General features: G+C 42.0%; 1 protein-coding gene and 2 long non-coding RNA genes across 3 annotated transcripts in view; 1 reads left to right on the forward strand and 2 right to left on the reverse strand.

Annotated features, from left to right (window-relative positions):
• LOC140656303 (uncharacterized) overlaps positions 1–7,560 on the forward strand; it is a 20,655-nt gene extending 13,095 nt beyond the window's left edge. Inside the window, exon 3 of the long non-coding RNA XR_012044044.1 lies at positions 7,448–7,560. This is a non-coding gene — a long non-coding RNA (uncharacterized lncRNA). The remainder of the gene's footprint in view (positions 1–7,447) is intronic.
• GPT2 (glutamic--pyruvic transaminase 2) overlaps positions 1–20,788 on the reverse strand; it is a 31,449-nt gene extending 10,661 nt beyond the window's left edge. The window contains exons 1-4 of the mRNA XM_072871776.1: positions 19,793–20,788; positions 9,135–9,224; positions 7,472–7,580; positions 170–303 (exon numbers count right to left, since the gene is read on the reverse strand). Of these exons, the coding sequence (XP_072727877.1) occupies positions 170–303; positions 7,472–7,580; positions 9,135–9,224; positions 19,793–20,134 (675 nt within the window). The 5' untranslated portion in view covers positions 20,135–20,788. The remainder of the gene's footprint in view (positions 1–169; positions 304–7,471; positions 7,581–9,134; positions 9,225–19,792) is intronic.
• A 3,043-nt stretch (positions 20,789–23,831) lies between these two features.
• LOC140656726 (uncharacterized) lies at positions 23,832–26,098 on the reverse strand. The gene is made up of 3 exons (XR_012044140.1): positions 25,572–26,098; positions 25,338–25,435; positions 23,832–23,908 (listed from the first exon to the last, which is right to left on the reverse strand). It is a non-coding gene; the product is annotated as an uncharacterized lncRNA (long non-coding RNA).
• Positions 26,099–26,162: the final 64 nt, after the last annotated feature.

The raw sequence follows: 26,162 nt of genomic DNA on the forward strand, positions 1-26,162 counted from the left end.
ATTCACATAATTGGATGTACTGGATATCCACTTAATGTGACTTCAGTATCTGTTAGATCAAACTCAGGAGTTTGTGAGACCAGATGTTCAACAGACATCTGTATTTCCAAAGGTAACTGATAAATTATAATTTATACCACGAAGAGACAGGTTTAACTTTAACACTTACAGCAATACCATCACTTGCCCCAGTGGTAAGATATATGTTATCTGGATCTGCAGGAACCCCTCCATCTCTTCTTTCAATATATGAAGCAACATCTTCACGGATGCAATTTATACCTTGACTGGCACTGTAAGATCCTGTGAAAAATAGAGAATGAGATGAGAATTGAGTTCAATGAACATCAGATTTTCTGTTTGCTAGCAAAACTCCTGAGCTAGTATTGTATGAAGTAGTTTGTATATATGAGGGCTTTGGATCCCCAGGATTGGTTTTTTTTTTTCAAGGAGTAGGAAAGGGCGTTGGTTTGTTCATAGAGCAAAATAATTCATTTGGAATTAGACAAATATAATAAGTATCACTAAAATACAAAAATAATATACTGGTTTGGTAAAAAGTAGGATTTAAAGCCTACTTTGCAAACTGGGACAGCAATCCCATTTTGACTATCTATCTCCCAGTTGCTTTCTTTATGTCGAAAACCACTTCAGAAAGTCAACCAACACCTATTTAAGTAATAGGAACAAGGAACAGAGGTAGCATGTGCAATAGAAAGGAAAATAACTTCTTTGAATCTATGATGAAAATAAGATTTCTATTTGCAATATTAAAATAATATAGTACCATTTTCTCCCACAGTCTGAAACCCAAAAAATCCTAAAGTGCTTCTCTCACCCCCCACAGCATCTCCCACAACCACTTTTCAGTTACTTGTAGCGGAAACATCTAGGATCACCCCAGTCTATAAGCCTCATGTGCAGGTTACAGAGCACAACTAACAATCTGAAATAAAGTAAGATGTTAGATGCCTGTGTGCATCATTGCTGAGCATGTGCAACAAATAAAGAGTAAAAATAAGCCTAAGCCCAGGTGAGGAATGGATTCAAGCTATGAAGCCTAAGATTGATGGACTATGAAGTGACAAGTGTAGATCTAATTTAGGACACTGTCATGAAGCTGCAGAATCTTCTTTGCTTGTTGGGTGGAGTGGAATAATTGTGCCTGACTTAACTCTCATCACTCAGTTATATGCTAGTAGTCTGCCTGATAATACTTCTGTGAAAGCATAATTTATAAAGACAAAGAACCTTTGCAAGTACTGCACAATTGCATGGGACAAAATGGTAATTCAGGGCACAAAGTTCCCTGATGTCCTAAATGTTTACTTTTACTAAAAGTTATATTTGGTTTATACATGGGTCTTTGACCACAGCTAGGAAGCTGCTGTTAAAGTAGGAGGACAAACCTAAGCTGTCATTCTGTCTTGTGCTCCATTGAGGGCTGAGTCCCATGACTCAGTGAGGATATACTCTGGGGCACAGGTTATTTTCTCCTCTCTCCTTCCAGTTGTGGGCAGTCACACTAGAAGGTACCCAATCTATTAACTCATGGCTCTGTGGCTGGTTTCATCACCACGGTTTTGGCTTTTTCGATAACAGGATGGCCTACACAGCACCAAGTTTGCTGGCGTCTGATGGGATTAATCTTTCTCAAAGAGGAAGGAGAATCTTTGCTCAGGAGCTTGCAGGGCTCATCGACAGAGCTTTAAACTAGACTCGAAGCGGGAAGGGGATAATATCAGGCTTGCTCGAGAGAAGCCGAGGGACGACGTGCCACGGTTAGAGGGAGCGGGTGCCAGCGAGGGCACTCAGCCTGTGTCTCTGAGATGTGCGGGGTACACTGGGGCACAGTTGAAGTTGTACAGAGTTGAGCTAGGGGATACTGAGGCAATAGGAGCCAAGAGGGAAATGCCAGTGAAACACCTCAAAGCACACACGGAGTGTTCCTCTATGAAGGAGACACGGACGACAGCCCAGATGAAGTGCCTCTACACCAATGCATGCAGCATGGGCCACAAGCAGGAGAAGCTGGAAGCCATTGTACACCAGGAAAACTATGATATGGTTGCCATCACGGAAACATGGTGGGATGACTCGCACAACTGGAGTGCGGCGATGGATGGCTATAAACTCTTCAGGAGGGATAGGCAAGGCAGGAGAGGCGGTGGGGTAGCCCTGTATGTTAGGGAGTGTTTGGATAGTTTAGAGCTTAATGATGGCGATGACAGGGTTGAGTGTCTATGGGTAAGAATCGGGGGAAGGCCAACAAGGCAGATATTGTGGTGGGAGTCTGTTACAGACCACTCAACCAGGATGAGGAGACAGACGAACTATTCTATAAGCAGCTGGGAGAAGCCTCACAATCACTAGCCCTTGTTCTTGTGGGGGACTTCAACCTACTGGATGTCTGCTGGAAATACAATGCAGCAGAGAGGAAACAGTCTGGGAGGTTCCTGGAGTGTGTGGCAGATAACTTCCTCACACAGCTGGTGAGTGAGCCAACCAGGGAAGGTGCCCCGCTGGACCTCTTGTTCACGAACAGAGAAGGACTTGTGAGCAATGTGATGGTTGGAGGCCATCTTGGGCAGAGTCATCATGAAATTATAGAGTTTTTGATACTTGGAGAAGCAACGAGGGGGTCAGCAGAACTGCCACCTTAGACTTCCGGAGGGCAGACTTTGGCCTGTTTAGGAGACTGGTCGACAGAGTCCCCTGGGAGGCAGCCCTAAAGGGCAAAGGAGTCTAGGAAGGCTGGACATTCTTTAAGGAAGAAGTCCTAAAGGCACAAGAGCAGGCTGTCCCCAGGTGCCGAAAGATGAGCCGGCAGGGAAGAAGACCGGCCTGGCTGAATAGAGAGCTTTGGCTAGAACTCGGGGAAAAAGAGGAGAGTCTACGACCTTTGGAAGAAAGGGAAGGCAAGTCAAGAGGACTACAAAGGTGTAGCGAGGTTGTGCAGGGAGAAAATTAGAAGGGCCAAAGCTGAGCTAGAGCTCAATCTGGCTACTGCCGTAAAAGACAACAGAAAATACTTCTTCAAATACATTAGCAGCAAAAGGAGAGCTAAGGAGAATCTCCAGCCTCTAGTAGATGGGGGAGGGAACACAGTGACCAAGGATGAGGAAAAGGCTGAGGTACTTAATGCCTTCTTTGCCTCAGTCTTTAATAGTAGGGCCAATTGTTCTCTGGGTACCCAGCCCCCTGAGTCAGAAGATAGGGATGGGGACCAGAATGGAGCCCCCATAATCCAAGGGGAAATGGTTAGTGACCTGCTGTACCACTTAGACATTCACAAGTCTATGGGGCCTGATGAGATCCACCCGAGAGTACTGAAGGAACTGACAGATGTGCTCACCAAGCCCCTTTCCATCATTTACCAGCAGTCCTGGCTAACTGGGGAGGTCCCAGCTGACTGGAGATTAGCAAATGTGACACCCATCTACAAGAAGGGCCAGAAGGAGGACCCGGGGAACTACAGGCCTGTCAGCCTGACCTCGGTACCGGGGAAGCTGATGGAGCAGATCATCCTGAGTGCCATCACATGGCATGTAGAGAATAACCAAGGGATCAAGCCCAGCCAGCATGGGTTCAGGAAAGGCAGGTCCTGCTTGACCAACCTGATCTCCTTCTACGACAAGGTGACCTGCCTAGTAGATGAGGGGAAGGCTGTGGATGTTGTCTATCTGGACTTCAGCAAAGCCTTTGACACGGTTTCCCACAGCATTCTCCTGGAGAAACTGGCTGCTCATGGCTTGGACGGGTGTACTCTTTGCTGGGTAAAGAACTGGCTGGATGGCTGGGCCCAAAGAGTGGTGGTGAATGGAGTTTACTCCAGTTGGTGGCTGGTCACAAGCGGTGTCCCCCAGGGCTCTGTGTTGGGGCCAGTCCTGCTTAATATCTTTATCAATGATCTGGACAAAGGGATCGAGTGCACCCTCAGTAAGTTTGCAGACGACACCAAGTTATGCGGGAGTATTGATCTGCTTGAGGGGAGGAAGGCTCTGCAGAGGGACCTGGACAGGCTGGATTGATGGGCTGAGGTCAATTGTATGGGGTTCAACAAGGCTAAGTGCTGGGTCCTGCACTTGGGCCACAGCAACCCCATGCAACGCTACAGGCTTGGGGAAGAGTGGCTGGAAAGCTGCCTGGTGGAAAAGGACCTGGGGGTGCTGGTTGACAGCTGGCTGAATATGAGCCTGCAGTGTGCCCAGGTGTGTGGCTGGAAAGCTGCCCAGCAGAGAAGGACCTCGGAGTGTTGGTTGACAGCCAGCTGAATATGAGCCAGCAGTGTGCCCAGGTGGCCAAGAAAGCCAATGGCATCCTGGCTTGTATCAAAAATAGTGTGGCCAGCAGGTGTAGGGAAGTGATCATGCCCCTGTACTCGGCACTGGTGAGGCTGCACCTTGAATACTGTGTTCAGTTTTGGGCCCCTCACTACAAGAGAGACATTGAGGTGCTGGAGTGTGTCCAAAGAAAGGCAACGAAGCTGGTGAAGGGTCTAGAGCAGAAGTATTATGAGGAGCGGCTGAGGGAACTGGGGTTGTTTAGTCTGGAGAAGCAGAGGCTGAGGGGAGACCTTCTCGCTCTCTACAACTACCTGAAAGGAGGTTGTAGCGAGGTGGGTGTCAGTCTCTTCTCCCAGGTAACAAGTGATAGGACAGGAGGAAATGGCCTCAAGTTGCGCCAGGGGAGGTTTAGCCTGGATATTAGGAAATTTTACTTCACTGGAAGGGTTATCAAGCATTGGAACAGGCTGCCCAGGGAGGTGGTTGAGTCACCATCCCTGGAAGTATTTAAAAGACGTTTGGATGAGGTTTAGGGACATGGTGTAGTGGTGGTCTTGGTAGTGCTAGTTTAACGGTTGGACTCGATGATCTTAAAGGTCTTTTCCAACCTGTGTGATTCTGTGATTCTGTGTTATACAGAAGACCTGAATTCAATTTTCAGGTCTTCTACACTTAATTGTACTCAATTGATAGCTTTGACTAGAATCCATCTGTTTGCACTGTGGGATGCAAATAAATAAACCCAACCCAAAAAGCTGCATGTGCATATATTAGACGTTTTTATATATAGGAAGGGATAAATTTCTCAACTGCCTGGAAAGATATGACAGTTATCCCACATGCAAAGTAAGTGGTGTCAAAGGAATCCCAGAGTATTTGAACACACAGAAGTTGAGGACATATCTGAGCCTTCATACATAGTATGGAAGTAGCAAGACTCAATACTATGAGTAGGGTTTTGCCAAATGAACATTCATTGGAAGTGAGGTTATTCTAGTTCATATCCAGAGGTCAAGACATTCATATTAACTTTGCAATTAATACATTTAAATAGGCCAGTATAGATGTGGGTACAATGCTTCTAATAGCTTGACCATATGTAGTGAAGCCACTTCTGTGTTGGATTGACAAATTTTTTGAAAATAAGGTTCTATTAGAACACAACACAGCACTTAAAGCTACATGGAGGGATCAGTTTTTGAACTTTGCTTTTTCCCAAGAAAGCAAATTTCTCCTTCTCAGCCATGAAGAGAACAGCAGTAAGTTGTCAGACTACCAACAACGTGATAGGAGTAACTTCCATTCAGCTGCACATCCACTTCCCTCAGACTGCATGTTTATGGAGTGCTGTACAGAGTCTGATGAGCAACTGAGGCCAAGAGAAGGGGCTGATACATGATACTGGAAACAGGGAGGGTGGAGGGAAGGCATAAACCAGTACAGCAGATCAGTAAGGTCTACAGTGGTTTTAGTTCTCAGGAATTTGGAGGGACAGTTGTTCTATCATACCAGGAAAAAAATCATTTAGACTCCAGTTACTTACAGAACTTCAATTTATCCACTGAAATTAAAAGAGTGGATTCAGAATGATAATCTTATTTGAATATTGCAACTGTTTCAAGCCTACTCTCTCAGCTTCTACTGAGCTAACGCAAATTACCTGAAATGTGTTATCTTCTGCCTAAAAGGGGATTTTGTACAGACTCAACATATTTCTGAAATATCATGCAAGGCTGAATTCCTTTCATTTCACTCCCGCATGGGGCCAAGACTCAGCATTCTGAGAACTCTTACCATGTCCCTGAATTTGAATATCACTACAGAGGAAGATTGAGGCAAAATTCAAATGTATCCCCAGTAACTCTTACATGACAACTAGTACTATGTGGATTAATTAATCCAAAGTAAGCCAGGAAAGGAATTCATGGAGGTAGAGGAACTTCTCAGCTTTGATAAATGTATTTTTAATGTTCTACATATAGAAACAAAACCAATGAAAAAAAGGTGAAGATAAAATACATTCTGTATTGGGCTGTGTTGTTAGGAATAGTCCAAGGCTGAAATACTGCTAACGTAACCACTATTTAGGTTTTGTTTATTTTGTTAAGTTTCACAGCACCTACTCTCAAAATATGCCAGTGCAAATAGACACTGCAATCACAAAGATTAAGAAATATGCCCATTACTGTAATACGTACTCTGAAATGTCACTGTTAGCCTCCCTGAAAGAGGGTAATTAAGTGTGCCAGATTCTTTGCCGTACCCAGCAGCTGTAACACTATCTGCAGAGTAGAAATTCTAGTGGCATTTCCCAGGTACAAGTAGGCAGTACAGGTACTAGATGATAAAGAATTTGTCTCTTCCATTTTCTCTCTACTGAATATGCAAGTTTGTACTTATTTATGTGTATATTATACATATAGTCTTGCAGGAACCGTGGTTGAAGAACAGAGTTCTTTAGTTCTTTCAAGGGTTATTTTACCTTGGAGAAATAGGGCTTTAACATCTTCAGTTAAAACTATCTTGGCTAAGTAAAAAGCTACCACTTTTCAGCTGTGTAGCTTTCCCTTTGCAGAGCATTATCACCTTGGTACCTGAGTTTCTGATATCCCAGTTCATATCCTGACAAACATACTTGGACTGATGTTTCAAAATTATGATACAGGACTGTGACCTGGATCAGCTGAGATGGACATATATTGTTTGTTGATACCATCATTACAGGGACAGTAAACTCCTTGGCAGAGAAGCATCTAGAGATGATAAAATTGTAAACAGCCCCACCTAGACTTAGCAGAAGGCACAGCTGTCAGAGCCCAGGATTAACAGATGTCATAAGAACAGTAACAAAGCTTCACTAGTACTCTCTGCCACTTACCTTTCTAATGCAAAAAAGCTCAGCATTCTGTTTAGGGTTATGCCTAGATGTTATTGTGGCGAGGGCTCCATAACTGTATAATCATCATCTTTTCCTCTTCTGGGACAAGTCTCAAAAAGTTGCACTATTAGTCACTGCTTATCAGTAGGCAGCACTATGAGCTTCCCCCCTATCATTTTGCCTGAGGCCATCTCCCATTTGACTTGTAATCATATAAAACACGATTAAGAAATTTCAGCACTGCACATATTGAAAGTACCTTTGTTGATTCTAATACCAACAGGAGCAACTTGAAACAGACACTTACCTAAGCTGTTTCCTCCACAACCCTGCAAGATCCTTCTGGCTCGGTTTTTGGCATCTTCTGGAAAACTTGGGCTGTCCAACAGGTTTGGGTATGTACACAGTGCCACTACCTAGAGTGCCAAGAAAATGTAAATTGGCCACTTCTCAATGGTTATTTTAAGTTGGTAATATTACTGTTAACTTTCCTTGGAAATTAAGATCACAGATACTAGCTAATTTAAAACAAAGATTATTGCTGAAGAGTTTGCAGTTGTTTTTTTAAGGGTAGTGCTTACAGAAATGAAGAAATCTTACCAGGTTCCAACTTCTGCTGATAAAAACAGTTGTAGAATTATTAACTATTTGTATTATGGACAGTGAAGATTGGAGTCCAGGTGAGCTATGCATAGTGCAAACAGAGTAACACACAGTTATTTATGCATGTTTTCTCTAAATAGCTCTATCCTCCACTCTTTGTGTATTACTAGCCCACTTTATTGACAAGAAATCAAGAGTTTAAATATGGAGCAGAACTGAGACATACAGTCAAATTTTGAAGTTCCAGTTGCATGTTCTAATAATCCTTCCCAAAAATAACTTATAGTTATTACTAATTTGAATTTGTGGAAAATATTTAATTAAAAAAGAAGTGGTGATATAGAACATAGTAAAAGTAGAAACATGACCTAGCAGAATTAAGTTTATGAAGGAATGTAAGACACAAAGAATCTAGAGATCTTGCTTCAGATCAGCTTAATTTGTTCCAGTCTCTCTCTCATTTTTATGCTTACATGGTGTAATATGGATAGGCTGTTGTCATCTTGTGGCACAATGACTAAAGAATTGGCTAAGAATTGGTAATATGGAAAGGCTGTTGTCATCTTGTGGGACAATGACTAAAATCCATGCGTGCATACGGTTATGGGGAGAGAGGATTTCCCATTTACCCAGTATTTTCTTTAATAACATTGGATCTGAATAATTTGTAAGAAGCTCTGGTCTTCCTAGTTTGCTGACAGTTTGCTGTATAGCTCAATTTTCTAATCTCATCACCTGGACCCCCAGTTTGATATGGCTTCAGTTCGTCCTGGAACTGTCTGAATTTACATTATTATAGACTGAGGATTTTACATGTGTGTGTAAGGGATGCTCAGTAAATAACATAATACTAGTTTTAAATCTTGCTTGTGTTTTAGGAGTAAGATACAAATGTGGATTCTGTTGTAGTCTTTCCTAAAAGTTAACCTACCAATTAGCTTGCCCAGAGGTAAAATGTGCAAAATCAGCAACAAAACAACTAGTTGCACCCAACTGCATGCAGATCTTAAAGTATACTGTCAGATGAAGAAAAGCATTTGCTTTGTTCTTTGAAGACAACCACTTTATTTTTTGAAGTGCATTATTTATAATGAATGTGCTGAATGATAACATAGAAGTGGTAGAAGAAAGTATGGATGGGGAATGATCTGAAAAGTAAGGAAAGCTACTGTGTTGAAAGAGGACACTCAGCAAGCAAGGTATAGGACTTCGTCTCAGAAATAAAAATTTCTAATTCTTTACGAAAGAACTATTTTAAGTCTAAGTGCATCTAGGGAATCATTTTTACTAATACACATCAGACAGATTTTAAGGCATTCTTGGTAATCGAATAAAAAATCCAGAATAATATTTTATAATATTCTTACCTGACGGAGGAAGGTGATTGGCCTCTGTCCCATTGCCTGTGCATCTCCAATGTTGGCTTTAATTACTTCAGTAAAAGGTTTTTTGATTCCCTAAAAAGAGATAATTCACAATGTATTGTTAGGGCTGAAGTAGATGATAAAGAATTCCTCTTTTTTGGTATCTGTCATATGGCCGTAACTAAGCAGTGCCTAATCTCAGAACAGATAGTGTTTAATGTAAAGCTTAGTGCATTTCTTATACAATACTGCCAGTAAATCTTAGATGCTTTACAGAAATTATGCTGCCTGTGACACATTTTTAAATTATAGGCTGGCTTTTTTTTTCTGCTAGCTACAAGTAAGAGATTGACTTGCCTGGAAACTACACGTTGAAGTAGAAAAGATGAAAAAGAGGCATTCTGAATTGTCAGTATTAGAGCAACTTGTTTGATACATGTAAGGGAGGGATGGATCAGTCAAGAAGCTAAACGATTTGAGGACATTTGAGAAATCCACCAAGAAAAGAAACCTCAAGACTGTTAGTACTTTTTAGAGTAAAAAGAGTAAAGATACTGCTTGCTTATTTGTTTGCTATTTAGATTATATATTCATTGTGGGATGACCCCACTTTTCCATATACAGATGTTTTGCAAAATATAACATAGTGAGGCTCTATATGATAAACAGCAGAAGTGCTAAATAATCACCATGAATATTTAAAAGCTTCCTAATCACTGAAATCTGAACAGACAGCCATTTTTCCTGTGAGGAACTGAATACATCATGAGAACAGAGGGAAAACAGTTGATGAATGTTGATTAGCAATCAAAGCTCTTCAAAAAGCAAAATAAAATAAGGGAAAAAAGGGAAGGAACTGACTGGTAGAAAAAAACACCATTGATTTAAATAAAAAATATAAAAAAGTAAAGGCTAACATTACAAGAAGAATAAATGAGGTAGGCAAGAACAAATTGATAGCTTTTCTAATGTATATTTAAGTATGAGAGATAGTAGGGAGGCCTTCTAACAGAGACAGAATTGTCATATGGACTAATGAACTGCAAAATTAGACCGATTAGTTTTCTGTACAAAATTACATATAACAACCTGCTCTGGCTGTGCACTGAACTCACAAAGCCTCTTCCTGGCCCATGCATTTACAGCAAATTATTGGCTTTGGATACAGCATATGTGGCTGGCAAGCCTTAACTAATTTTTGCTTTTCTACTATGGATTATGTGTTGGACTTCAATGACAGACCGGAACCCAGATGTGCAAAGATAACAATGACCAAAATATTAGTAGTCACCAGGGATACAAATGTCCAGGTATGCCAAGATTTGGAGGTTTACAGCTGCGTAATGTGGCTGAGAGGTTGTGTGATAATGTGATTCAAATTCCCACTACATATCCAGTCCATCATATAACTGATAGCATTTAGGTTTTTCTTTTGAAATTAAATAGGTAGTTAGAAATGGCATTAAAACAAGACAATTGGACTTATGTGATCCTGACTCAAAAGGGTCAATTTTATATGGCCTTAAATTTGGCAGGAATTGAAAAAAAAATGTTCACGTAAAATAACTGAAAGTGACACCCTGAGTCCATCAAGTCATTTGCTTTTATGTTTGCTGATCTAAGTGAGTGCCTAAATAAGAGTTGTATTTCAACCTTAAATAAAGAATTAGGAATAGGGATGCCAGATAAAGATTACAGGTATCTGAGGCTGAAGTTTAGCAATTTATGAGAAATGCAAACAGCTAGAAATAGGTTCTTTTCAAACTATCTGGGGTCCACTGATAGCACAACATTGTTTCATTCTAATTTACAAATAAGCAGGAAAAGAAAGATACTTGTAGAAGGAGAACAAATTCAGTTTGTGTGAAATTAAGAAAAATTCCCACAGATTTTGGTTGCATTTGGTCATTCTTACAGCAAACTGAATCAGTCTCACTAGACTTGCACAGTAATACAAATTTGTTAAAGATTAAGCAATGCCTTAAGTTAGGCAGTCTAAAAAAACATAGCAGTTCTCAGCAATAAGATGAAACAGAAATACCCTGTTTTACCAGATTAAAAACAGAACAAACAAAACCCCTAACAACATAAATATATTATGTTAGACAAATAAGATGGTTTTTGCACACAAATAGTATTGTGATCTGCAATTAAAAATGATTGCTTGTTTGGTTAGTGAAATGCTGAATTTCATAACGTACCTTTGGAGTTTTTATAGTGGTACAGCCTTTACAACAAAGGTAACAGACCTTTTTGGTGTCTGTGTCAGGTTTATTGTAAATAATGTTGTAGCTTATTAGCATTGATACCATCCAGATCTCTGCTAGTGCCTAACTCAGTGTTTATGCCATCACTGCCTTTGGGCATCAACTGCAAGTATATAATAATCACCTACTCCATAAATCCCACGCTACCTTTGCTACTAAAATGATTATCTGGAGAAAATAGCAAAACATACATAACAGTTATGTTACTGTAAAATCCTGGTAGAGAAGGAACAATTAGGTTTTCTGTATTGTACACACTGTTCCCACATACCTGCTTAAAGGCCCATGGTCCTCTTGACTAACTTGTATTTCTTGGTCTCAGCTACAAGAGCTGTTGCCCTTTTTGTCTTTCAAAAGAGAGATGCTTTTAAATAACTGGGGCCTTTGCCTTCTCTGATAGTGAGTTAATATCAGCAATTGTTTAGAACTGTCTTCATGAGATTCACTATATCCCCTCCTAGTGAAATCTAGAAAAAAATTGTTATGACTACTTAGTTTTTTCCTCATCTTTTTCTATTACTTGATTTCCAGTCTTTCTATGGAAAGAAGGAATATCAGAAGTTGTTCAGATTTAGTTTTGATTCCTCCAGAACAAAAAGTCTCATCTTACCATTTCAGAAAGAAGGAACGGGAACAGTAACAGGCAAGAACAAGTGTTGAATGCTAATGAGTCAAAGTTTCAAAGCAGGATTATCAGAAGCTGGCATCAAGGGAAGTCTAGACAGTGCCTATGACTCTGCAGATGAGTTCAAGGAGGAATTCTACTTAAATTCTTGAGACAGAGTGGCATTAGTCACTGGTTACTTGTGTCAAGGTTTCTTCTATGGTGATAGCACTGGTGTGCATGGGTATCCAAGGGATGATTAATGGAAAATACTTTTTGGAAGGTCTATGAAAAGATCTGTATGAAAGGAGGAAGTGTGAATGTGATGTTGATAACCTCAACATCAGGTTGTAGAACAGCAGGAAAAGTGCTGCAACAGGACATAGTTTGCTAGGGCAAGATTTATTTCACTGCAGAAGGCTAAGCAGTCTTTGACCACATCAGCAACATGCCTGTGCTGAGACAATTTAAGTCCCTGGCAAGCCAAGGAACATACAGGGGGAGCAGAAACTAGGCCATTGGAATGGTTTTGCTTTCTTCTAGTGATAGAGAGCTGCCCCCCCATCCCGCTTTTCTCTCTCTCATATTCTCATTCTCATTTTGATTCTCATTCCCATTCTCATTCTCTCTCTCTCTCATTTGCTCTCATATTTTCGCTCACTCGCTCCCAGTACAGGCAGGCTTTCAAGGTGTGTTCCAGAGGCAGTCTGACTGGATTGTAACTGGCCTCTGCCAGCAAGCAGAAATTTGGAAAAGTGAAGCTTGCAGAACAGGAGCTCTAATAACAAACTCGGGAGCAGTAAGTACCAGATTGATACTTACGTCTACTGAAGAGGGTATGAACCACATCAAGGAGGAAAACCAATCCCCAGCCCTACAAAACAACCACTGCTACAGCCTTCTGCCTTTGGTGGCATCACACATTGTCCTAACAACATGATTCATCCTCATCTTGGGGAAAAAAGCCAATCTTCTGCCATTCTTTTGAAATTGTTAGCAAAGGGACTAATTGTAGTAGCCATTTTTAAAGCTGAAGAAGCCATCTTGCACTTTCAAACTCAGATGTAAAGCAGAAAATATAAAAATGTGTTCATTTTTTTTTCAGTTTCTGTCTTCTTGATAATGAAAGTATTTTAATGGAATAAAGGAATCTTCCCAGATTTGGAATAAGCTATTTGGAAATTAGTTCCTTCAGCAGTTACTTCTGTCACTCTCCTCTTCTCAGAGGAAATGCAGTCTTTTAAGAGACCAGATGAAAAGCCTCTGAAACCTGAAGCAGATCAGACAAGATTATTCTAAGTATCCCACAAAGTTGGGAGAAGGGATTTTCATATGTGAACCAGAATTCATTGGTGCAGAGTCAGTACAAATCTTTATGTAGTTAACCAGGTTTGGAGAAGCTTCCTCTTCCCCTAGACATCCCCACGGCCTCAAGAAACCCGGCAGGTAAGGAGTACGGTATGAAATGATGAGCTGTCTCTCAAGGAGAGAGTCACCATGCAAGAAGTGTTGGGAGAATTATTTGATCAAAGAAACGATATGATGCCAGAACATACGCTATCCCAAAGAACTAACATGAAGGCAGTGCACTACCAGGAGCTGGTTTGTCTCTTAGGAGTTTTAGTATTCCTGGAGGTTCCCTTTACAACGGTGCCATCTAAGAATGCTGGCAAATTGCAAAATAACACTGTGCCGAGAAAGAGTAAAGAAGGGTGCAAACTGACCTAAAGCTGTCTTTGCTAAAGTCTTCAGCACATTTCAAAGGAAAACCCTCAGTCTGTAGAGGCTTGTGTGATTTGGATTTGGTAATGGCGATAGGAAAGAATTGAAAAGGGTTCCCTTGAGGAGGCCATGAAAATGTGAGGTGCTTTTCGTCCCAGAAGAGCAATATGCTATTTCAGCTATTTCTGAATTTCAGAATTTGTCCACTCTTGGCTGCTCCTCATTGTTTCATTGCCATTGCTTTGAGCCTCCCCTTGATGGTTATCAGGCAATAACATCACACTGTGAAGCACTGTGCTATTTTCTTAGCACAAGCCGAGTCCGTTTTTGCTGTGACTTGCACAAACAAGCTGTATAATAAGAGAGCTGGCAAAACCAAACATTTCAGCATAGTTGAGATCTACACTGTAGTAGCCAAGTTGCTTGCTTGCTTTTTTTTTTCCCCTTTCTCAAAAGGCCAAGAAAGCGCTACCCAGAGGCCCTTAACTAATAGGGACTTGAAGGCCTGAATTAGCATTCCAATCTTTTTATTAAAGTAGCTCACAGCAGAAAAATAAACCTGACCTGCTTACCACAGAGTAAGGCTTTGACTTTGTGTTATGCATGTGTAATTCAAGCTGACATGAACTGTTGTTGGAAGGAAGGAGAAGGCAAATTCTGGATTTTAACTTGAAATGGCAGTGATGACTTGCATGCCCCCTAATACCAGATGAAAAAATCAGTGGGGCTGACCATTAATTGGCAGATCTGATTCAGGGATTACAGAACAGGAGTTGTCCTCAAGTTACTTTTGCCTTATACATTGTTCAAAGTGCATTTGCATTCAGAGATTTTGTCTGTATGAATAAAGCCCTAGATTTTAATGTGACTGTAAAAGACAGAATTAAAATAATGCTCCTTAGAAGGAGATTAGACCTTAGGACCCTCTTAACTTGAAGACCTATTGGAAAAGGGCTGTTTTGGAATAGATTTTGCTACTTTGCTTTCTTGCTTACAAGAAAAGATCAAATAACTGGATCTTGTGGACTGTGTGCTTCTGAACATATGATTTTGGTAATCATACTCTTAAAACTGATTTTCTTTCATCTTCATCTGCAGTAGTTTTCCCTCTGTTAAAAAACATGGGTTTTACTACAGATTCCCTTCTGTACGCAACACGTACAGGCAACTGAGGAACAACAGTTCTGTCTTAATGAGGTCAAATGCTCTTGCCTGGAAGATACTTTCTTAGCGTGCACACAGTCACGTATTTAAAGCAGAAAATTATAGGATGGCAATTTAAGCTTAACATCTTTCATTACTGGGTGTACCAGTCAATCTTGTGTCTTTTTTTTGGCATGTGAAATTATATTTCTGCATGTCATTGTCTAAACTGTGTTTTATCTTTCCATAACTCCCAGGGACACAGTCAACTCACATTTACAATTAAGTCTGGATTCTAAGTCAGAATTTTTTCTATTCAATTTAAAAGCCTGAAGAATTATTAAAAAAAAAAAAAAGCTCTACAGTCTTTTAACCAAAATACTTTAGCAGAAGCCACCTGAGATTATAGCTACATAAGTAAAAGGGATTTTGGTAGTTTTATTATCTAAACAGAAATATAGGGAGTGAACCAGTGACTTGAAGAATAAACATGCAACAGGAACCTATTTGCAGTAGTTATGCAAATGAAAAACATGGGCACAGGAGATGAGTGTACAACCCTTTTACTGTAAAAGGAAGTCAGACTACAGTGGCTGATGTGTAGAGACTGTGTATTGCCATTAAAGGCACATAGTTCCAGACCCAGTGGTGGAATATGCTAACCACCTGTTCTACGTGCTACCAATGTATCTCTGTATACCATCCCTCTACCCCTTTCTGGCCTACAATTCTGTTTCAGTAACTTGAAAGTTTTGAACAGAGACGTAATGTTGTGTGACTTACACTACGCCAGGCACAGTTTCCAATGTGAGATGAGTTGACTTGTGGATCCTAAAATGCTGTTTAATATGGACATGCTTTGCAAGTTTGTATAAGCCAACTTAACCTGACATAGAACTTGACATGATGTAGGAAATGGGGAAAAAGGAGAGTGTAGGTGGAGAGAGATGTCAGAGTAACAGATATGGAAGGACTTTCTGTAACAAGGTCAGTTAAAATTAGCGTGAATGCAAAGTGACAAATCAGGTGTATGTGCTGCCTATGTAAAGATAAAGCTAGCTTGTTATTACTGATTAAGTAAAGAGAAGGGCTCTGTCCAGAGGTTACATTATTCTCGCATTGAATTCATGTTCAGGCTAAAATTTCTAGTCCGAAGTGTAATTAAAGTCAATACTTGATATGGTGGCCATCTGTTAGCAAGTGTAAAAAAGAGGGGATAGAAAAAAGATCTTATTTGTTTGAGTTCTATTGAGAGTATAATAATTTATTAAAATATGCCTGTGGTCTAGCTTGCTTTGAAAAGTTTCCAGAAACACCAAGGAAAATGGCTGAAGTCGGTTCTTTCTCCATGTATCACCTTAGTAAGCCAGAATCAGCTGATTATTACCATTAGCAAAGGGGAAGAGAAATCAGGTTTTCACTTTTGAAGCATGATGCAATTTCAAAATTAGGAAAAAAATATTCAGAAAAGTGATTCAAGTAAGTGATTTTGCATAAAGATTTCCAGCTGGAAAGACTTAATGGAGATCAAAACCTTGATTTTCCACCTAGATGAATACAGGTCACAGGCCAACAAAACTTAGGAAGTCAAAGTACAGCATGCCCCATCTGTACTCCTGAGCAATCAATCTTACTCTGCTTTAATAGAGTATTCTAACTTGTCACTTACATTGGCTTAATCCTGAGCACATTAGCTGAAATTAATGCCTCATTTTTATTTACTTTTTTAAAGAACTGTCCCTTAAATTGCCTAGTCAGAGACTTCTCAAGTAACATTTTAGTCCTTATTTCTATGTGCACTGTGGAGTTACTGCTCCTGTTGTAATCATTTGCAGCTAATATACAAAAGAAGCAAGTGCCAGATAGAATAACAGAGGAACTGCTATTCAGAATCTGAGACAGCAGAACAAAACTCAAGGAAGATGAAAGCTTACACTGTGCCAACAGCTTCAAGTAGCTATTTTATAGTCTACATAACAAGCTGTGTAAGTTACAAAAGTATGAAGTCTAACTGAATTGAACCAAGTTTAAACAAGGAGAGCCTCTATTGCATCTGATTAGACAATGTCTGCATTTAAGATGCTTTTAGTTTAGAAACAAATGACCCACAGGCATCTCGGCAGAACAGGACAAATGCAGATTTACTAGTGGGTATATCATTGCTTCACCTCTGCCTGCTCTTGCTACCACCAGCCAGTGCAGCGCTTCCATGTCATACTATGGAGTCCATGCTTTCATGCCTGTGCAAAGCTCCTTCCCCACCATATGTAGTAGAGTTGCTATGGGGCAACCCTTTTGCTGTCAAGGAAGAGTTCTCATGGATCCAGAGATGCTGTGGGGCATCACCTTTCTCTGACAACCGCTTCAGCCTCTTTTCTTTTATCAGTCAGTGTTAATTCTGCTAGCAGTGGTTGACCTAACTCTGTAAGCTAAAGTTGAGAGGGATGAAAAAAGAAGTTGTCCAGTTTTAATTAAAAGTAAACAAAGAAGTGCCATTGACCTGCAATCACACAGAAGTCAATTTTAGACAAAAAAAGACATTTAGATAACCTATAATATTTCAGTTATAAGGAACCTAGGTACTACTCAAGGCTGTATACTTTACCAGACAGTTTGATTAAACAATAGAAGGAATAACAGTATTTTTATCAGAAAGGCAAAGAGGAATTAATAACTTGAGCAGTCCAGAAGAAAATAAAGCCTTTCAGCTGCTTCTTTAAGTTGATTAGTGTTCTCTGCAGATCTCTGTACTCAACTTTTGCAGTAATACTGTCCTCCTTCCCTGCCAACAGGGAGGTTTTTGTTTGCTTTAGTCATCTTGGAGCAGTCACGTGTCTATGAATGCTGGTAGCCATTGATCACACTCCATGAGACTGGTTCAAGAAAAAAACTTAAATGGAAAATGCCACGTAAGTGGGCACAAAACTGCCATAATAATCTCTTAATAAAGCGATTGGCAATGACTTGCTCTCGCATTTTTTAAAAAGTGCACAGAAGATTATTCCTCTGCCAGTGACTCAGCTTGTAATTGAAGTAAGCAGGGGAGTTGGGAGGAGTTAGTGAAGATCGTATTATATTTGTTTTGTCAAGTAGTGTCTCCTGCCCTGTGATGTTCACTTGAAAACAAAGATACTCAGTGAGAACACCAGAGGATTTTATACTCTGGAAAATGCACCTACTAGGGAACCTGGTTGCATAAAGACAATTACATCTTTATAAACAAGTGTTAAGGCATAAATCAAAACAAATGTTCTGAAATGCAATCTCCATCACCACTCTGAAGTTTTTAAGTAGAACCCTAAAAAAGAAGCTGTTTTTAATAATTATTGAGTTAGACATAAGTAATTGATGTATATAATACACAGTGAGCTGAAAACATGCTTCAATTTCTAAAACAAGGGGAAGCAAATAACACAAAGACCAAAGAATTAAAATAATCTCTTCTTGTTAGCATTGCTATGGCACTGGTTTTGGTCGAAGCACTTTACATATACTAATCAAATTGGTCTTCCAGTACCTGTAATAACATATTAGCAAGACTTTCTAAAACACTGAAGGCAGGGAATAATATTTGAAATCACAGAAAAGTAACTATGCCAGATGCTTTATTCAAAACGAAGATATGTGAGTCCTCGTGCTGACAGGGGAAGCTGAGATGTGAACAGTACAAGCAACAAGCCACGCCTGAATTGCCTAAGGGGTTGGGGTTTTTTTCAATGCTAAGTCTTAATATTAAGATAAGGAATAAGAGAAAAATATGAAGAACAAAATGTAAGCACTGACTGATTTGGGTGCTTTATTTAGTACATTTTGGCCCAGAGCCTTAGGAGTATCTTGTATCGGGCTTTACGGCCCGATCCGCCTCGAAGCGCTAACCACCTAAAACTTTGGGCAGCGTTACCCAGCGTTTGTACTCTGAAGGCTTGTCCTCAAGCAGCTCAACTTGTGCAACTAAGAAAAGAGAAGCACGCTATCGGGGGTCTCCTCGGAAAGCATTAGTCTCTCCGGCTCTGGAACACCGGCGGCAGAGGACTGTTGGCTGAGCCTGCGGAGCGCTGCCTGGGGAGACCCGGGTCCAGCTCACCCGTTACGAGGCGGCCGGCTTCAAAGGTGCCTCCCTGCCCGGCGAAGGCAGTATCTCTAAAACCGTAATGGATGTTTTAAACGCTCTATCAGTATGAGGCAAGCTGGTCAGTCACCCTCTTGTATAACGCAAAGGACATGGGATTGCAGCAAGGGGTCAAAGTGGCTGAAGAAATGTAAACACTACTTTATGGGGGTATACTGTATCTGCCTTACGCAATCAGTGACACGAGATAACCAGTAGCCGGAGGGCGCGTTTCTTTGTTTTGCGCCTCTCCCGCCTCCCGTGTGAAGGGGCGCGAGTGAGGGGGTGTCCCGCAGCGCTGCGGGGCCGGGCAAGGCAGGGTCGGGAGGCGGCTGCGGGCCCCGGCCCGGCCCCGGCCGCTCCCGCAGCCTGCCGCGGGGAGAGCGCGTCCGGCCACCGCTCCGGGCAGCTGCAGGGATGGGGGGAAAAGCTGCCCGTGGTCTGCGAGTTTTTCACTTGGTACGAGGCATTGCACTGGCACTCGCAGCGCCGCCGCCCCCGTGCCTCCCCCGGCCGCCCGCTTTCCCGAGGCTTCTACAGGGTCGCGTCTCAGCCCCGGGGGTGTCAGCGGCCCCGCCGGCCCCACCGCCTGCCACGTCGGCCCCACCGCCGGCCGCGGCCCTGCCGAGCCCCCCGACGCCCCAATCAGGAGCGGCGGCGGCGGAGGAGTGCCCCGGGGGCAGGGCCAGTGCGGGCGGTGGCGGCGGGCACGCCGCGGGAGCGGGCGGCGCGGAGCGGAGCGGCGCGGCGGGGATTCCGCCCTGCCCTGCCCTGCCCTGCCTGCCCTGCCGCGCACCTCCGGCCGCCCTTGCCTCACCTTCCGCAGCTCCTTCTCGATCTCACCGGCTTTAAGGACGATGGGGCCCCGCACTGCGTATTCCACCGCCTTCACTTGGGGGTTCATGGACTCCAGCGTAAGGATCTTCTCCCTGCTCGCCTTCTCGTTGATCTTCACCGCGGAGGCCTTGGCAGCGCTGCTCCAGCGCACCGTCCCCTCCCGCGCCGGCCGCGGGAGCCGTGGACACGGCGGCTGCCGCCCCGCCGCCAGCGAAGCCGCGCAGCGCAAAGCCATGTCTTTCCTTCCGCTTCGGCAGACCCCTGGCCCTTTGCATCCCAGGCTTGCCGCAGTTTGCTTGGCAACCAAGACAAATCGATGCATGCTCTTTCAGGTAGTTCCCAAAGCAAGATTAAGGTTACTAGTGCTGAGGATCGGTGTATTTTGTAATCAGAACCGGGCGCTAGCAAGACGCACCCCGGCAAGAGATGCAGTCAGAAGAAATGCCGAAGAGCTGGCACCGTTACACGTACACGCTCGATCCTCCCATGTCCCGATCCTGCAAACTTAATTGCAACGGATACAACTGATCTTGCAGTCATGCGATGCCACCAGAGGAGCAATAGAGCCCACCATTGCATCAGAATAGCGTGGCAGACCCCTCTCCCCAACAGAAGTGCCCGCGCTAGTGCTCCGGAAGAGTCCCGGGTAAAACCATCCTTCTTAAGCCCCCGCCAGCAGCCGCCCCCGCCAGCGCTTACCCCGGCCCCGAGGCGTGCTAAGGTGTGGATTGCACCAGCGAGACTGCCAGACGCGCTGCCTGGCGGGTTTTGTAGTTCCTGCAGCCTCGGCTGCGCCTGCCCACAGCATCAGGTGATGGGCAGGGAACTACGGCACCCACAGGCCTCCCCAGCCCGGCCCGGCCCGGGGTCCCGCATTGTCTGCCGCCGCCTGCGGGCGGGGCGCGCTCCTGGTGCTGGAGATGCCGGGGAACCGGGGGGAGGGGGGCAAATCCAGGGGCGTTTCCTAAGGGAATGGCGAAGCCAAGTCTCTTCGGTGCAAGCCCCGGAGCGGGGCCGGGGGCGGCGGGGGCCGGAGCCCCAGCCCCGGCGGGCGGGGAGCGCGTCGCTGCCGGTCCCGCTGCGCGGGCGGCGGCGGGTTCCGCCGAGCCGCCGCCCGCCGCCGCCTGCCCGCGGCAGAGAGCGCTCCCTTTGTCTGGATTTGTTTTTCTGCTCTGCGGTTTGAGAAATGCCATATTGCCCCCGTTGATTCTCTGTGCGTTGGGCAAAAAAGCCTCCTGCTCTCACTTCGCGGCGGCGTTGGGAATGCAGCGTGAGGTTTAGCGTGCGGCGGTGGGGTCTGCAGACGGGTCACCTGTTGCTGGGCTGCTGGAGAGCGAGTCAGGGGTAGAGATCAGGCAGCAAGGCTGAACGCCAGCAGCCCCATCCCTCACGCTGTCACCCTGCCAGTGGAGCATTTTCTCCTGATCCTTCCCTCCTGCAGGAACAAGTCGGTCCTCTTTCACAGTTTCCTCATTGTTTCCAGATGATGAAAATGTTTTTATCTCTCGGGTTCAGTTCAGCTTTCATAGCAAATGGAGATCTGCCATGAAATACAACAGCAGCAGAATTCAGGGGAGAGAGAGGTAAATGCTCTCTCCTTCTTGCTGCCCCTGGGGAGGAGAAGGCCCATTTTACCCGTCCTGGGTGCCCAGAAGAGACTCCTTGTTTGTGGTCAGAGAGTGGAATAAGCGATCATTCACTTAGGAATATTCCTATGACCTAATGTTACCTCCCTGAGTAAAAGCCTGGGCTGTTAATCAGGCTTATTTGTGAATTGTTTTTGTAGAACCTTCTTTTTACTTTCTCAGCTGACTTAGAGAGAATATAGAAAACCAGCTTCCTATTTTAGGTACCTAAATTAGATGGTTTGAGACTTGGGTTCTGTTCTGTGTGTTTTGGTATCTTTCCTTGGTTAATGAAGAGAAAGCAAGCTGCTTTTGCTGCGTTTGATTTTATTTTGTCCCATACAATTATATCTTGAGTCTTTTTCCTGTCTTTACTATTTATTCTTTCTAACAAGCTCCTGCTTGCCATAGTGTTTAGTTTCATAAATAATTTGTTCCAGTCCTTATTCTGTTTCAAGTGCAATATTTTAGCTCTTGCTCTGTGCTAATCTAGAAATAATTGCTACTTGAGAATTTTAGTCAATTCGTAGTTAACAAAACAACAGAAATGGGATGGTTTTTGTGCTGAAGGGACCGTCTTGAGATGGTGCAGGCAACTCATTTGTTTTACTCAGGAATTAAGTTTTGTGTATTTCCAGTCATTGTACTGATTGTACTGAAAGCTTTTTCTGGTTTACTGCTCAGCTTGTGAAGGCTGAGTGGAGTGTGTCTGGCCCTGCTTATCCTCCCTCCAAAATTCTGCTCACAAAATGATCCAGTAGAGCACTATATGTTACAAATTCAAGTTCCAAGAAGGACATTTTTGTTTATTTGCAGCTTCAATAACTGTTTGAAGACATTGCAGTCTGCTTATCCTTCAGACTGATTTTTTCCCCCATATTTTAAACCTTTTTAACTTTTGAAATGTCAGGTTTTGGAGCTTGTACATTTTGACACTTTTCCTGTAAAGTTGTAATCAGTCATGTATCTGGAAAGCTGAGTGCTACCTGAATCTGGCTTTCTGACTGATAATTAACAAGCAGTGTCATGGTGCTTTTTTTCCAGGTTCGATAAAATGTAGTTCAGAAGAAAAGATTTCAAGCTGTGGTAAGACTTGCCAAGGTCAAATTTACCACAAAAACAAAGCCAGAACTGATTTTGCAATAGGCTTTAACCAGATCACCTGAAATGTTCAACTTATTTTAAATTCTAATATTTACATTCAGTGTATACAAGTAGACTTCCCAGACATCTTGATTTGAGTGTGACTGTTGCAGGGTTCATTAGAAATCAGGGTTGAAATCCTACCCAGCCTATTAAAAATCAAAGTCCAGTGGATTTGGAACCACTAATTTTGCTAGGAGAAGAACACAAATTAACCTTTGCTCTTGGTCCACACACTACTGTTCCACCCCCAATCTGCCCCCTAGAAACAGCTGGCGTAGCAGAAAGTTTCCAGCCAGCACTGCCACAGTATCTCTGATTGATCCCCCAGGAAGTAAAGGTACAGACTGCCTGACAGCTCCGTTTCTGCATCTAGCTGACTATCCAAGCCAGACCTCACACCTTGTTTGCAAATTCCTGTGATGCTGCTTGTTAGTACATAACATAGCACGGCAGCATTGGAATAAGGCTAACAACCTTAAAACACGTGTTGCACAAGCCAAAGCATATGTTTTTAGTAAAACATTTGAATGAATATATGCAAACTTGAAATTAAATAGTCTGATTAATTTTGTAAGTTAAGAAATGCACACAGGAAATAAATAAGATGGAAAAAAGCCTTTCCGTGTTCAATGTAACATGAAGTCTTGTTGTGTTATAGAAAAAGTATCTATTTCTTTAATTATGATAAATGTATCTCCAAATGTTATTTTAATACAGATATTTTCAGGAAAGGAAACAGTGTATGATGAACTTGCAATGTTGAGGCAAAGTTGTGCATATCTTCTTGCCTCTTGAAGTTAGCAGCAAAGCTGATGACTTCAGGAGAGTCAGCATTCCAGTCTGATGTCAGTGTGACTGTGTTTTTGTGCATGGCACTCTGACTTATTGTGGCTTCGTATATCTGCCTATAAAATGAGGAGAAGAAGACTTACCTCATGAGCTGTGAAATTAGTTAATGCATGTTTGTAAAATCTTGGGCAATGACCTATTAAGGATGAAGTATCTTTTTGTATTTACTTACGGAAGTCTTCCTTTCTCTCTCTCCACTGCCCCTGAGTTGAACTGCAGATAGCACGCATAATTACAGGCTCCTGCTATACCCTTCAGAGAAGACGTTAGCTTTTGCAAGTTGGCCTGTGGTGATCAACTGGCCTGATCAACAGGCCGTTCATGTATCCTATACAAATCATATGAACTCAAGTTTCAGACAAGCCAGACAAATAAGGTGGCAAGTACTGCTTACCAACGGCAGTTCTTTGACCCCCGTGTTGCATTCCATCTTTAGTCATAAAGACAAAGGCTGGTTTTCTTGCAGTCATAAGAAGCTAAAATAATGAATATCACGTTGATAGTGAGGAGTTGGAGATACAGAACAACAGCAAATGCATAAATACGTAGAAAGGTAGATAGAAAGTTGAAGAAAAAACCTTGATAAACAGACTAACAGCTGCTGTCCCATGTTTCCATTTTGACAGGCCTTCAGCAAGCTTCTTTGTCATGACTAGTTGCATAGTTTAAACCCCATGATTACAATAATGGCACATGGTAACTAGGCATTCGTTTTTCTTCTGCTTTTCATTTAAATAAAGGCACTGGATAGGAAACTACTCTTAATAGCTTAAAATGGCAAAGTATTGTTAATTATATTTAAATAATAAAGTCCTATTTAAATGGATTCTGAGGACACTAAGTAAATGGAAACCACATTACAAAAACTATGGGTTTTTGTGCATAAAGAGCAAACCCTTCCTGTATTCTGTGTTGTACAAGTGTGGAGGACGATTGTTTCCTGTGGAATACTGCTGATGGTAACAGTTCAGAATATAATGAGCATCTTCAGAGAAATGACTGTTCCTAGTGTTCTTCAAACTGAACATAAACCTTTAAGATCTGGTCCAAAGCTCAATGCAGTCAGTGGAAAAAGTGCCAGTTCAGTGACTTCATATCTTAATGTTTCCCAGCTCTCATTCTCTCACAATAAGCAAAAAATAAAAGCCCAACCCCCTACCCAAAAAACAAACCCAAAAAGAAACGTGTAAAATAGTCTATTGAATTCTTTTCATAAGAATTAATTGAAAAGGTGCTCTATGAAAATAATGTAATTTTATTTTGCAAAGTATTTTTTATACACACTACATTTAAAATAAAACTGCTCAGAAAGTTTTTGGTGAAAAGCAATGATTTTGTTGAAACCGAACTGTTCTGAACAACATCTGGATTTTAATAAAGTTTCCCATGAAAAAGGCCTGATATGTGAGAATAAAATGTTGGAAGCCTTTTTTATGGAATGGTAGCTGCTACTGGCATTAAATAATTTAAATTATGAATATTTTAATAAAAGCTTCTTTTAAAAATCTTATCTGAAGTTGACTTGCTTCACAAAGCAAATAAATCTTTTTTTAAAAAACACTGTTGACCTGGGCCATAAGACTCATTTTATAGGTTATGCTTCAGCTCGATTAGAGAGGGATCTTCCCACCAAATTTTTACCCCTAGAGGGTTTCAGCAACATATAATTCATTGTTATAAGATATATGGACAAGGTCACTGTATTGGACACATTTGCTTTAAGAATCAAGTAAAATCAAGCAGTTGAATGGAAAAGGTAAAGGATTTTTATTTCCATTACTAATATAGCACCTTACTAAAATGCAGGAGGTAGAAATTAAAATGTTTCTTTCTGATTACAAAAGGAAGCACAAGAAAGTTATAGAAAAGATACGACTTCTTAAAAAAAAGTAAAATGTTGTTTACTGAAGTGGGCTTCACTTTGATTAGACTTTGTCACTGCAGATTTTGGTGGACAAACGATGATGACGTTCAGTTGCAGAGGTGGGAAAGTGCTGCAGTGACTGTAAAGCAAGAGTGGGCCTTGATTACCTGGGAAGCTTGGTGATGCAGTAACGCTTTGAGCTGGCTCATAACTATGTCATAGTTGTCTGAAACAGCTAGCAGTTACATTGTGTTGGTAGAAGCTGGCATACTTACTTACACTGGTGGCATGGTCTTTTTTTTCAGGCAAGCTCTAATGTGCGAAACCTAAACTGGAGACAGGAAGTCAATCTGAATGTGGGCTTCCGGAAACCAAAAGATGTCAATGCATAACAACATTTTGAAGAACAAAATGCTTTGTAATTGGGAAACACTCAATATTTAGCTGTACGTGGAGAACAAAGCCAACATTTGTACCACTTAAATGTTGTTCTTGCCCAAGTTCAGAGTAATGGGATCTCAAAGGACTTTTTAGGCACAACTTTGATTTCTTATGAAAGGATTCAGAGGTTACTCAGATTACAGCTACCCTGAAATCTACTGACGAGAAGCATAGTAACAGTATCAAGTATTGCACACTGTTGTGATTACCGAAATTGCCAAAACCAGAATCATAGAAAATAGGATTAAAGCTTGTCTGTATAATGATTTTTGTATAGTACTTTTCTCTTACCATTTGTATACTGTAACATTACAACTTCAATTCATTCATGGTAACATTGCAAATATTATAATCTAGCTGTTCTTATTATTTGTAATTTTGATACATTCTGTTCTTGGTATGAATACCCATGTATTTTAGATATA

This window comes from Ciconia boyciana, chromosome 9 (assembly GCF_034638445.1).
Source record: "Ciconia boyciana chromosome 9, ASM3463844v1, whole genome shotgun sequence".
Lineage (NCBI taxonomy): Eukaryota > Metazoa > Chordata > Aves > Ciconiiformes > Ciconiidae > Ciconia > Ciconia boyciana.